A 14,498-nucleotide genomic window follows, 5' to 3' on the forward strand; every position below is an offset into this window, starting at 1 on the left:
CATGGTCCTCTCCATGTAATTACACTTCACATTCCCAAATGTACTTTTCAGATTTACTTGGGAGAAGATATGATCCTTTCCCATTAAATTCTCAATTTTATATTCATGTCACAATTCCAAATGTACTCCTAGCTTAGAAGAGAAGTCAACCAAGGATGGGTGAGAGTTAATGACATTAATGAGAGGTGGTTGAGGAAAGAGGGTATAAAAAGGGAAGGGGGAAGGAAGAAAAGGGGGGGAGTTGGAGTCTTGCTTAGGATTGTGGGGGTTGGTTGTGATTGTTTGGCATTGTCATGATTTTGGGAGACCTTGGAAACCTGTGGAGGTTTCTTGGGTTTGAGAGGAGGAGAGTATCATTATCTAGTTTTGCACATTCTTCTTGAGGACACACTATATCTGGTTGGACTTGGGCACGGAGGGCTAGGGAACCTGTGGAGGTTTCCTGGGCTAGGAATTTATTTCCTAGTTGGCTGGGAGGTAAATCCGGTTGGGTCGGTGATAAGGAGCGTTCCGCTGGAGCTATAAGACAAAGGTATCATCATCAACCACCGGAACAGGTATTCTTCCATGGACTACTCTTGTTAAGTTGATATCAATGGAATGCTCACCTTAATTTATGTTGCTTATGATAAAATGATAAGATGTTAAATGTTTAAAGCTATGTAAGAAGGTCAGTAAGCTCATTTTATCTCTTTTAAATCAGCAGGAAAATAGATCTGTTAGTGTATAATAAATTGAGGCTCTAATAATAGGAATCAGGCCATTACACTTGCTTCACCGAATTGCTTGCTTCCAAATGAGGCCAAGCATGGGTATATATAGTCGTTGGTCATGATTGTTTAGGCCGACATGATCCCTTGGAGAAAGGTCGACTTCATCTTCTAGATTTATCTCTTCGCTGTAAGCCGACTTGAGTGAGGGCTACTGACAAGTTCTTGGAGGGTTCCTTACAAAGACAAATATGACCCCTTACAATGTGTAACATGCCTTCATTATATGACAATGACTCTTTAGACTTTTATGACTAGATGACAATTTCCCTAAGGGCTCTCAATGGTAGCCTTTCCTAAAAATACAATCTCTTGCTCATGAAACCCATGATGCAAGCATTACAAAAAAAATATTTTTCTTCTTTACATCTCTTACATAAAATCACAATTACATGTCATTATGAAGACTGAAACTAGTTACACTTTTCAACACACTCGCACTACGCAACTCGCTCTATGCTCTGGATCTGATCCCGGCAACTGGATAAGTGATCTACTGCCCAAATCTGCGCACTAGAGAAACTCGCACAACCTTCCTATACTCGAGAACTCGCCCTCTACAAATTTCAGTGGCAACCTCCCCTGGAAACCCTCTCTCCATTTTTTGTTGATCCTCTCAGTAATGCTCTGCTGGCTCAAACTCTTCCCTCCTTGAAAGTTGCACACTAGGAAATCCACACTGCCTTGCTCCCTTGCTCATTTGAGTGTGTCTTCTCCAAGCCCCATCAACTTGCTCCTATAATATATTGTTGGAGCACCAACGGCCAAGATCTAATCATGATCATGATCCATGTCACTTTCTGGAAGTCTCTAGAGCATAAGTGGATTTCCTTAATTAATATACTTAACCAATTTTTCTAGTTTAGACATAGGAAATTTTAATTATCTTATCAATTAATTTAATTAAGGTGTTTCTGAGCCATATCTAGCGAAACCATTTCTGGTTATTGGAGATCTCATGTTCCTTAACCTCTCTAACACCTTGGATGCTAGAACACCTGTTTGATGCTACAACCATAATCAAAAACTATTTGATGCTACAACCATAATCAAAAACTAACAAAGTGTGTTCTAGACCTGCATGAAAGAATGCACTGATAAAGAATGCTCAACAACAAGTAGCTAACATGCATATAAATTTCTCAAACCATGGTAAGCAGATTCTCCACTCAAAGAATACCTAAACCCTGCATAACTTAAAACTAAAACCCTATCGAATGTAATATTTGAATACCACAACCTACAAATACATCTGGCCAGAAACACATACAGAAAATACACAGAAAAATTGCACTCTCAATTCCACATTGTTGTATTGATTAAATCCAAAAAGCTGTAAACTATAAAGCTATAGTTCAAACACGTAATCTCGCCAACCAAACCAATGGAAGACCCTCTTACTCTTCTATAAGCTAGGAGGAGCTAGGTTTAAAATCAATGAACTCCATCCATGTCATACATAAGGGCTAGATCAGCAAAACACTAACCCTAAACCTAACTCTAGCTTAGGGAAGTGTGTGAAAAATCCACGATTGTAATAAACTGGAAAATATTCTTCTAACTGATGAAGTTTATTTGTCTTATGTTAATTAATTATAACGAATAGCTCACGATTGTAATCTTCACAATTAAAAATAAACGTTATGGAAAATAAATCAGGAACTGAGATATAATGCACACACATAAAATGACATCAATGATTTGGACTAACATCCCCACAAAAACCCCGAAGGGAAAACCGAGGAAACAGATGAGGGTTTATATTTTATTATCTTCAACAAATTAGAGAGTACATAGATTTGCTTGCCCAATACTGGCCAAGCTATGGAAAATTTACTCCACCACCCCAACTGGCAGATCAAACTGGAAACCCTTTGTTTCCCTAGCAAAATCAAACTCAACCTTCTCCAGTAAATGTGCACTAAAAATGTTGTTGCTGGAAATACGCACTTGCTAGAAATTGAGAACTGTTTTTCCTGCACTGGCAGTACACAACTCGCTCTATCTTCTAGATCTGATCCTGACAAGTAGATAAGTGATTTGTTGCCCAGATCTGCTCACTAGAGAAACTCACATGACCTTCCTGCTAGAGAACTCCGCCTCTGCGAATTTCAGTAGAAAACTCCCCTGGAAACCCTCTCCAACTTTTGTTGATCCTCTCATTAATGCTCTACTAACTCGAACTCTTCCCTTGTTGAAAGTTGCACACTGGGAAATTGACACTGCCTTGCTCCCTTACTCATTCGATGTGTCCTCTCCAAGCCCCGTTGACTTGCTCTTATAATCTCTCGTTGGAGCACCAATGGCCAAGATCTAATTATGATCTTGATCCATGTCACTTTATGGAAGTCTCTAAAGCATAAGTCGATTTCCTCAATTAATACACTTTAATTAACCAGTTTTCCTAGGTTAGACTTAGGAAATTTTAATTATCCGGTCAATTAATTTAATTAAGGTGTTTCCAAGCCATATCTCGTGAAACCATTTCTGGGTAATGGAGATCCCATGTTCCTTAGCCTCTCTAATACCTTAGAGACTAGAACACTTATTTGATACTACCACCATAATCAAAAACTAACAAAGTGTGTTATAGGCTTGCATGAAAGAATGCACTGATAAAGAATGCTCAAAAACAAGTAGCTAGCATGCGTGCAAATTTCTCAAACCATGGCAAGCAAATTCTCCACTAAAAGAATACCTGAACCATACATAGCTTAAAATTGAAACCCTATCGAATGCAATATTTGAATACCACAACCGACAAATACATCTGGCTCAAAACACATACAAAAAATACACAAAAAAACTGTGCTCTCAATTCCACATTGTTGTATTGATTAAATCCAAAAAACTATAAACTATAAAGCTATAGTTCAAACACTCAATCTCGCCAACCAACCCAATGGAAGACACTCTTACTCTTCTATAAACTAGGAGAAGTTAGGTTTACAATCAATGAACTCCAACCCTGTCATACATCAAGGCTAGATCAGCAAAACCCTAACCCTAAACCTAACTCTAGGTTAGGGAAGTGTGCGAAATATCCACAATTGCAATAAACTGAAAACTATTCTTGTAACTGATGCAGTTTATTTGTCTTATATCGACAAATAACAAACAATTCACTATTGTAATCTTCACAATTAAATATAAACATGGAAAATAAATCAAGAACTGAGAAATAATGCACACACATAAAATGACATCAATGATTTGGACTAACATCCCCGCAAAACCCCGAAGGGATGACCGGAGCAACAGATGAGGGTTTATATTTTATTATCTTCAGCAAATTAGAGAGTACATAGATCTGCTTGCCAAATACTAGCCAAGCTCCAAAAAATTTACTCCAGCACTCCAACTGGCAAATCAACTTGGAAACCCTCTGTTTCCCAAGCAAAATCAAACTCGACCTTCCCCAGTAAATGCGCACAAAAAATGTTGTTGCTAGAAATATGCACTTGCTTGAAACTAAGAATTGTTGATCCCGCACTCCTTTTGGTGATCTTGCACTCGCACTAGGCAACTCACTCTATCCTCTGGATCTAATCCCGACAACTGGATAAGTGATATGTTGCCTAGATCTGCACACTAGAGAAACTCGCATGACCTTCCTGCTAGAGAACTCGGCCTCTGTAAATTTCAGTGGAAAACTCCCCTGGAAACCCTCTCTCCAATTTTTGTTGATCCTCTCACTGATGCTCTGTTAGCTCGAACTCTTCCCTCATTCAAAGTTGTGCAATGGGAAATTCACACTACCTTGCTCCCATGCTCATTCGATGTGTCTTCTCCAAGCCCCATCAACTTGCTCTTATAATCTCTCGTTGGAGCACCAACAGCCAAGATCTAATCGTGATCTTGATCCATGTCAATTTCTATAAGTCTCTAAAGCATAAGTCGATTTCTTCAATTAATACACTTTAATTAACCAGCTTTCCTAGGTTAGACTTAGGAAATTTTAATTATCCGGTCAATTAATTTAATTAAGTGTTTTCGAGCCATATCTCACGGAACCATTTCTGGATATTGGAGATCTCATGTTCCTTAGCCTCTCTGACACCTTAGAGACTAGAACACCTATCCGATGCTACCACCATAATCAAAAATTAACAAAGTGTGTTCTAGGCCTGCATGAAAGAATGCACTGATAAAGAACACTCATTGACAAGTAGCTAGCATGCGTACAAGTGCTGGCTCCTAGATATCTGCACCCTATTTAGACTAAATCAACTCGAAGGTTATTTTGATGTGATAATGGCTTAGTATGTACTCTTTGAGGTGATGACAATTTTATCCTAAAACACAAGTTCCAATTTTTTCAAAATAAAACACAAAATAGATATATTGATATCAAATCACTTCTAAATGCCCTTTGCATTATGATCTATCCGGTGGATTCCCCTTCGACAGTTTGCAAACGAGGTCATCTTTCAAAACAGTGTTTCAAAGTTCAAATTTTATGCAGTACTCCCTTGTTAAGGTGGGTTAATGTGACGTGAAGTTAAGGACATGTAGTTCAAAAGCTTCTTACAAATCAAACAGAACGCATTACCTATAAAAACAATAAAGTTTGCAAACGAGGTCATCTTTCAAAACAGTGTTTCAAAGTTCGAATATTATGCAGTACTCCCTTGTTAAGGTGGGTTAATGTGACGTGCAGTTAAAGACATGTAGTTCAAAAGCTTCTTACAAATCACAAACAGAACGCATTACCTATAAAAACAATAAAAAATAAAACTTACGAGTTGAACTTAGCCCCGTTGATCGATTTGCAGACAACATCATCTCTAACAAGCATGCTAACCTCCATCTCAGCTTTATTCTGAGCAACCAATGCTGCCATTGCCGTAGCAAATGACCCACCTCCCAGCACGACCACCTGCGCATTTAATCCCAGTGACCTAAGAACAAGCAAGTTCGAATCTTTTATGAAACAGAACAACTAATTAAAGTGTTAGCAATATGGGATACAGGTATGGATGTAAACTCAAAATAAAGAGAATAAGTCTAAAATAAATAACAATAGAATCCTTACAGAGACTGAAAATTTTAAGTGTGATCAAAGAGGTATCGTCAAGGACCTATAGAATCCTTACAGAGACTGAAAATTTTAAGTGTGATCAAAGAGGTATCGTCAAGGACCTTGTTAGTATTTTGTAGAATATCCATTGTCCTTCGAGAATTTAAGAGGCGCCAAGACCTTGACCATCTAACTATTTTTTCCCATGCAATCTTCACGATTTTTCTCCGTTCCTTATGTGCATGGGGAGCGTTCTGGTCAGCAGACGAGTCTGTAGTATCCCTGCTACTAACTTCCGGAATGGAGGGATTTGTTTCCCGGATACTACATTTCGTTGCATTTACATCATTATTACCATGCACACATCTAACGAGAACAACAGTAGTATCAAAATTGCCCTTTCCAAGGCTAACCCATGGGCTGCTTGGAATTTCTGATCTCATGAATGACCAACCAGAAGGGTGTGATGGAGATATAACGGCCATTGAAAGCTCCATGCATGCCCTTCTGCCGCTCGAATAGAATTTTGAGCAGTAGAAAGCGCTCGGGTATTTACAAACGAATTGTGTAAGGTTGAGAGGTGAGTGAACGAAAATGAGAATATGGTTGTATAGGATAAGGGTGTGGTTGGCCGCTTTCTTTGCACAAATGATGGCATGTTCTTCGTCGAGACACCAATTGAATGAAAATGTCAATGAGATAAGGGTAGGGTTGGTAAAAATGAAATGATAAGGTTAAAAATAGTTTATGGGATCATTAATGTCTAGTTTTTTTTTTTGCAATTTAATTTTTTTATTCAAATTGATGATGAGTTAGTTTAACTTTCCAACAATTTTTTCAGTGAAAAGACAATGTCAAGAAACCGATGCTAACGTATTTTCATAACTTTTTATGATGCCTTTGAACGCATCACATTCCAAAATGAAATGTTTCTCTGATTCCACTGCCCCATAAGTGCAAAAATGTATAAACTCGTTCTTCCCAAGCTTCTTTAGGCCTTTTCCAGTGTCCTATTTCACACCAAATTTGATGTGGGTTGGTTCTTAATTGAGCAATAAGAACATTTGCCCTCCACATAATGCTAGCTCCAATGAACTCTTTTTGTTGTAGATCACAGGTATGGTTGAATTCCTCAATGTAGTACTTCTTCTTTCTACCCAACTCTTTTGCCCATACCATTTTACGAAACTTCTCCACAACAATATTCTTTAGCTCCTTGCTATTTGTGGGACAAGCATTGAGGTAGATATTCCATTTTTGCATCCATGTGTAGTTTTGCCTCATCAATGTTTTCTTTCTTTCACTCATGCATTCATTAAAGATAATATTAGGCCATCTACTTACTCCCATTTGCTCAATTCTTTTTAGATATCTTATGAGGCACGTCATGGCAATTACTTCGATAGGAGTTGCTCCTATTTTACTCAACATTATTTCATAAGGCACCGAACTTTTTATTTTGAACTTGCTCATAATCAAGCGTTTTTGGATTTTCTCAATTTGTTTCCATTTTGAAACGGGGGTGTTACTAGTCCACAATTCACACCCATATAGCATCACTAGACAAACTAGGAGTCCAAAAAGCACTTTAATCGTTTTCCAATCCCATAACTTTGCCTCTCTACATCTATTTTGAAGATCATATAATGTTTTCCACCCTCCTAAAATTTCTCTTCTTTCTGCAGTCCTCCCAATTAAGTTTGTTATTGAAATCAATCCTGAGGTACTTGTACTCATTTATTTCTTCAAGAATGTTGCCTTCAAAGAAGAATGTATGTTGGCTCTGCTTCATTTTATTAGAGAAAAACATTATTTTGGTCTTGCTAGTATTGCCTTGCATCCTCACTGATCTACAAAAATGATCAAGGGCATATAAGTGCATCTGCAATCCATGGGTTGATTTATAAATCAATACAAGATCATCAACATATAAAAGAAGCTTTATCACAAACTCCCCCAACCGAACACCATCTCCACCTTGCAGATTTAATCACTCTTCTAGTTTATCAATATATAAACCAAAAATAGTAGGGGATAGAGGGAAACCTTACTTGACTCCAATGTCACTTCTAAAGCTTTCTAAATTACCCACTGAGGTTCTAATTTTGACTTTCACCTCTTCATAAAGTCTATGGACAACAGCTCTATAATGCAAAGGAGTTTCAAGTTCTTCCATTCTACTACACAACTTATCTCTAAGGACTGCGTCAAATGCCTTTTTGAAGTCAACAAAGCAGTAGAATATTTGTTCTTTGTCCTCTCAAACATTTTCAATAATTTGTCTCAACATGATACCATGATCCACTATAGAATGCTTTGGCCTAAAACTCACTTGTCCTTTTGCCCTCTTTTCTTTTACTTATGCCCACTTACTGATTCTATTTTCTACCATGTTGTCGAAAAGCTTTACAAACAAAGGATTCATCATAATGGTTCTATAATTGGAAGGATTATTAATGTCTCCACTTTTAAAAAGGGGTATTGTTAAGCTAGTTGTCCAGTCTCTTGGGAATCCTTGCTAAATGATGTTGTTGAATATTTCCATGATGTGCGGTGCAAGAGTGTTCATTCCCCATTTTAGATACTTTGCTTGAAGTTCAACCAAGTCCTTTGCCTTTCCTGTTTTCAGCTTCTTAATTCCAATCTCCACCTCCTGTAATGTGAAGAGCTTTGTAGTTGTGTTGATCCTAGGGGGAGGCTCTGCCTCTGATTCTTTCTCATAGAGTTGTCTTGCATATTCAAACCATTGATTGGTTGTAATATTATTTTCAATTTGCTTCTTCCTTGGTTGAAGTTCTTGCCAAAAAAGCTTTGGGTTATTCTTGCCTAGATATATTAACTCTTCTCATCTTGTTTGCATGAACTCATCTTTTTCCTTTTTAGTATCTGCTTATATAACTTTACATTCATCTTCTCCTTGCCTACCTTTTTCAAGGTTCTCCTTGCCATTTTGCATTCCTCATCAAACCAAGCATTTATAGGAAAACAATTTGATTCTGATTTCCTATTTTTTGCTCTTTTGCACTTCTCAAGTGCACTTTGAATTATATTTGCTAACTCATGACTGTTGAAGCTTTTAAAACTAGTTTTCTCCTTTTGAATTAATCTCTCTAACATTGTCTTGAAGATAGTACAATTTTCTTGTGTAAGAAGAATTTTTCCCCTTGATAATGATTGTCGAGAGCATTGGGTTTTCCTCCTGTGCCGCCTTTCTTCTAACCATAATAATTTTATATGAACTGGCTTATGGTCTGATTTTAAGTCCCAAATATGCTCTCTAATCTTAACTCCGTCTATATTTTCTATCAAGCTTTGTGTACAAATCACATAGTCAATGACACTTGCCCCATTGTATGTGTTGAAAGTGAAGTTCCCAGACCTCTTCCATCTATCTAGATCATCGCAAATAATTAAGTTGAAAGCACCAGACAATGTAAGCAACTCCTCTCCAAAATGATTGTTAACTTTGCCATCCTCTGAACACTTCACCCATTGGGAATTCTCCTCTTCAGTGAGCCAAATAGGATTGTGATCCTCTTTGCAACAAAGAATACTAGCTTGTTGATTTGTTTTTCTATAATTGAAATCTCCTACTAAAAGAAGGTCCCTTGCTGAGAGTATAAGGCAATCTCTTGCTTTAAAGTTGCATACGGATCCTTGCTTTCTAGCCCCTTATTTTTGTAAGTTTTTGAGACTTGAGGGGCAAAATAGCATGTTGCAATTCTTATGTGATTCTCATTTTCTAATATTTTGAAACACAAATATTGTTTATTTGCATCTTCTTTCATTAACTAAATGTGACAACCTTCTTTTTCTTTCACTAAAATTGGTATTCCCCCATACCCTTTGCCATTCTCTGCTACCTTGTTCCAATATGCTAACTTCAAATAACCATCAAACACAGGAGTTTTGCAACCATCATGTTCATGAGTTTCCGTGAGACAAATTATGTCTTTACCTTCCACAATAGGCCCTAACCCAGGTCCCCTCCTTCAAGGGTAACCTCTACAATTCTAACAAACTAAACTTAGGTAGACCTGGGTAGGATTTGACTGCTACACAGTTTGGCACATAAGACTCAAATTTGAGTCTTTACCCCTTTTCATCCATGTTGATCTTGTTGTTTTCCTCCCTATTATCGAATTCTTTGTTTTTTCTTTACTGCCAGCTTGTTGCCCTGAGGCCCAAACATTGCAATAATTGATTTACCATTGTACAGCCATGCCCTTTTTCCTTCATTTCTTGCTGCTCTAATTTTCTCCACTTCTTCCTTTCTCTCCTCTTGTTGTTTTCTAGTTAAATCTTCATCTAGGAAGAAGTGTGAGCCTTTCAAGAGTTTCTTTTTACCCAATAGATGGTGTTTGTCTTGCACGCTTTCCATGGTGATTTTATGGGTCAAGGCCTCTCTTCACATATCTTCCCCACCCTCCATACTTGGCAAAATTTCCCTTTCCAATGTAGTTTCTCTTTCAGAAAGTCTCTTGTCAAATTAGGAGTACTTTCATTCTTCACATAATCTCTTATTCCCCTGATAATAAAGTTTATTTCCATGTCCTTTCTTTCTTTGTGTTCTCTTTCTTGCACTTGCATCTTCTTCTTCCTCTTTCCTTAAGTAACCATTAGCATCTTCAGCTCTAACTTTGATTTCTTTTGGACCGTCTTTCCTATTGTTCTTTCTTGCCTTCTCTTTCGAAATGATTGTTTGTTGAGATACTTGTGTATCTACTTGAGTTGCTTTAGAAATGATCACATCCTTGTTTGTTGTTATTGATTCTTTCATGGTTTGCCACGTTGTCTTCATGTTTTTCCATTCTTGTTTTCCTCTCTCTAGAGCCTCTTGTAACATTGTTACCAGTTCTTTTAAAATTCTATTATCTTCCATTAAACGCTGATTTGCAAATGTGATCTCTGAAATTTTGCAGTCCCTTTCCTGTTCTTTGGCTTCCAAAATCTCCAACCTCGTCCTGACCTTCATCAGTTATTGGACATAGATATCTGATGACCAAGTAAGAGGTGTAGATGTCAGTCTGTAAATGGTTGAATCTTCTTTATTTTTGTTGCTCTTATTTATTTTCTTTCTCTGGAACTGTTTTCTTCTTCTTTGTTCTCATTTAAGGCGAGCAAGCATGTGCCTTAAAATGCCCTGATATTGTTTTTCATTTACCCAAATCCACTTTCCTATTTTTTCTATTGTATGAGACAAGTATATGGTACTTCATCACCAATCCCATGATAAGGGTATGGTTGGTGGGTTTGTTGTATGAGACAAGGGTATGGTACTTCATCACCAATCTTGTGATAAGGGTATGTGACTTAGTTATATGAATGAGTGAATGAGATTATAACATCCACGAAACTAAAAATAGTCTATGGAACCATTAGCCTCTATGTTTTTCACCTTTTGCAAGTCAATCTTATTTTTATTCAAATTAATGATGAGTTGGCCCATCCTTCTAACAGTCCCCTAGCTAAAAAGGCAATGTCAATAAATTGTTTCTAACATATTGCCACAACTATCTCTAATGTGCCTAAAAGCATCACATTCCAAAATGAAATGTTTTTCCATTACCTTGTAAGTGCAAAAAATACACACTTGTTCTTCCCAAGCTTCCTTAGGTCTTTCCCATTGCCTTGTTTCACACAAAAATTGATGCGAGTTAGTTCTTAGTTGAGCAATAATAATCATTTCTCTACACAGAAGGTTAGCTACAATGTACTCTTTTTGTTGGAGATCACAAGTAAGGTTGAATACCTCAACATGATACTTCTTCTACCCAACTCTTTTCCCCATATATGCTTTTGAAACTTCTTCATAACAAAATTATTTAATTCCTCATTATTTATGGGACAAGTATTGATTCCATTTATGCATCCATTTGTTGTTTTGTCTTATTCATTTTTCTTTCTTCCACTAGTGCCTTCATTCAAGACAACTTTAATCCATCTACCTACTCCCATTTACTCAATTCTTTTTAGATATCTTATGAGACACACCATAAAAATTGCTTCGATGGGAGTTGCCTGTGTTTCACTCAACATTATGTCATAACGAACCAAACTTTTTTATTTTGAACTTGCTCATGATGAAGCATTTTTGGATTTTTTCAATTTGTTTCCATTTTGAAATGGAGGTGTTGCTACCCCATAATTTACACCCACAGATCATCACTAGACAAACTAGGAGCCCAATTTTTTTTTTAGTATTTTCCAATCCCATAGCTCTCCCTCTCTACATCTATTTTGAAGAGCATATAATTCTTTCCAACCTCCTAAAATTTTCTTCTTTCTGTAGTCCTCCCAATTAAGCTTCTTGTTGAAATCAATATTGAGGTACTTGTACTCATTTACTTCCTCAAGAGTATTTGCTTCAAAGAAGAATGCATGTTGGATTAGTGTTGTAGCAGCTACAACAACCCCAAAATTTGACCTACTTCAAGGTTTTGGAGCCCCCCATGCCAGACTCCCCGATCTTTGTCTTTGGCATTCTATGCCTTCTCATTTTCCCTTGCATCCCCAAGTCCTTCAGTGGCTTAGGTAAATCTCAAATCATAAAGCTCGCCTCAAGTTGTCTCTCATAAGTCGATAGTCACACTTGGAGACCTTAACCTAATCCATAATGATGCGACTTGCGACCATTCTCCTCTAGGTCACACCTAACCTTCTCTCTGTTTTAACTAATTTGCCTAATCGCATAGTCGCACAGTCGCATATGGGGAAATCAGAAACTATGTGACTTGATATGTTGTGCGACCTTGTGACCTCAATACCAATGCGACTTGCGACTAAACACATCCTCGTCATGCGATCTCATCCTAGCGAGGTCACATGTGACCCACCTCAGTCACATGTTCTTCCTGCGACCCTCTCCTTCCCATGTGTTCCCTCCTTTATAAGTGCTCTACCTTCCCCTCTCCATTTCATCCCCGCATACTAAGCTAGCAGAGCGCTCTCAACTAGCAACCTCGCAGTTACCATGTACATAACCTTTGTTTCCGAGTAATAATTATTTTCAACGTTGAATCTGCCACTTGTCCAACGCCCTCCACGCTCTGCCTTTGTGTATTCCTCTTCATTTCCATCTCCCTTCCCCTTGAACTCGCCCTAAGAAATCTAAATTATCTACACCTTTCCCATACCTTACACCCTTACCCGCATTCTAAATATCCCCTTCAACACATGTCGAACCATGCCAATCTCTTTCGTTCCTTTGGCTCTGCACCTTGTAGTTGGGGATTTTAATATTTTCCCCCACTTGATTAATTCGAGTCTAACACTTTCCCAACTCTTCACCCCTCGCACCAGTCCCTAAATCCCTAACTAAGGATAAATATTTCTCTGCGATGGTTGTCGATCCCTTAGGTCTCTAGGATCATTCTAAAACCAAAGAAGCGAGTTGCAATTTCGAACCATATGCTCATCCTAAAACCTCTCGTAGTGCCCTAGATCGTTAACTATGCGTAATCACATATCACAAATAGAGAACGGGCTAGTCGCTATGAATTAGGACCTGTAATTGAGCTAAGATTTTCTATTATCTTGTCCTTCACCCATGTGCACGGTCTCAATTTGATAGCCTTTTACTTTTTTTTTAACTGTCTTGCGCTGTGACCATGCGACTATTCCATCTCCACCCTTGATCGCCCAGTTGTGGGGTTGCACTCGAGAGAGAAGGACAAATGTAACTTGAGTGCCTCTGTGATTTGCGACTACTTGCAACCCCAACACATAACAACCACTCGGTCATGTCGACACGCTTTTGCAAGCCAGTATTTTGTAGGACTTGCGACTGTCTGACCTTCCAAAACATTCCATCCCTTATTTAGTCTTGTGTGACTTGTCTTCCTAATTAAGAATTATAATCTCCTCGTCAACCTGAATTGTGACCAAGTGATCCATTCCTTTTTGCACTTATAATATTTTATTTATGATTAGTTATTTTTATTCAAGTTAACCTTGTTATCTTGGGATCACATCTTTGAAATGCCAAGTGACGTTGATCTCGATTGCATCAGTATTCCATCCTTCTCTGGAAAGATGGCGCCAATGGTGGTCAAGAATTCTCGTAGGGGTTTGGGCAGCAGTTCAACTAGTGCAAAGAGCAACATAGAAGGGATTGTGGATAGCCCACCTACTCTACCAATTTATGGGGACACAAATCTCAACAAGAAGACAAATCTAACTTGGTGGGATATCTATTCCGAGTTTTCTAACTAGGACATTCCCAGAGACAGGGAAGACTTCATAGTTTACATCAACATCAAAAGGTCTTGGTTGCATAAGGTAGTCGCACACCCACCAGTATTCCCATTTGTTGAAACTATTGATTGGTTGTTGCACTGTGTGGATGTTAGTCAATGGGTTATCAAAGGACATGATGGAGGGATTTTAGCCTCTTTTATTATTGTTGACATTGCCAGCTACTACAAGTTTCTTGAGCCAGAAGAATCTTTCAACACTAGGTGACTAGAAAATTTCAATGAAACTACCAAAGATATATTAAAATCATGGTGACAGGAACCCTCCAAGTTTAGGGTCAAACCAGATCAAGTCTATAAGACAAAAGGGTTGATAAAGGTGTATCAAGCCATGGTTGTTGTGATGAACAAGTTGTATGGAAGGGAAAATATTGACACGTTCCTTGGATCATGGGTACCTCTAATGCTTGTAGTGACCACTAGAGGTACCATATTCAATTGGGAAAGCATCTT

At 38.0% G+C, this 14,498-nt stretch overlaps 1 protein-coding gene across 2 annotated transcripts in view; it reads right to left on the reverse strand.

Moving 5' to 3' along the window:
- The window catches only part of GLY1 (NAD-dependent glycerol-3-phosphate dehydrogenase family protein), a 176,329-nt gene extending 169,940 nt beyond the window's left edge, over positions 1-6,389 (reverse strand). The window contains exons 1-2 of one of the 2 annotated variants that reach the window (XM_089436230.1): positions 5,913-6,389; positions 5,513-5,649 (exon numbers count right to left, since the gene is read on the reverse strand). In XM_089436230.1, coding sequence (XP_089292356.1) covers positions 5,513-5,649; positions 5,913-6,287 — 512 coding nt within the window. In that variant the 5' untranslated portion in view covers positions 6,288-6,389. Of the gene's footprint in view, positions 1-5,512; positions 5,672-5,912 lie in introns of both variants that reach the window. The other variant, XM_089436231.1, reaches the window with a different exon arrangement.
- Positions 6,390-14,498: the final 8,109 nt, after the last annotated feature.

This window comes from Pinus tabuliformis, chromosome 5_2 (genome assembly GCF_031772625.1).
Source record: "Pinus tabuliformis cultivar Carrire ecotype Pingquan chromosome 5_2, CPIR1, whole genome shotgun sequence".
Taxonomy (NCBI): domain Eukaryota; kingdom Viridiplantae; phylum Streptophyta; class Pinopsida; order Pinales; family Pinaceae; genus Pinus; species Pinus tabuliformis.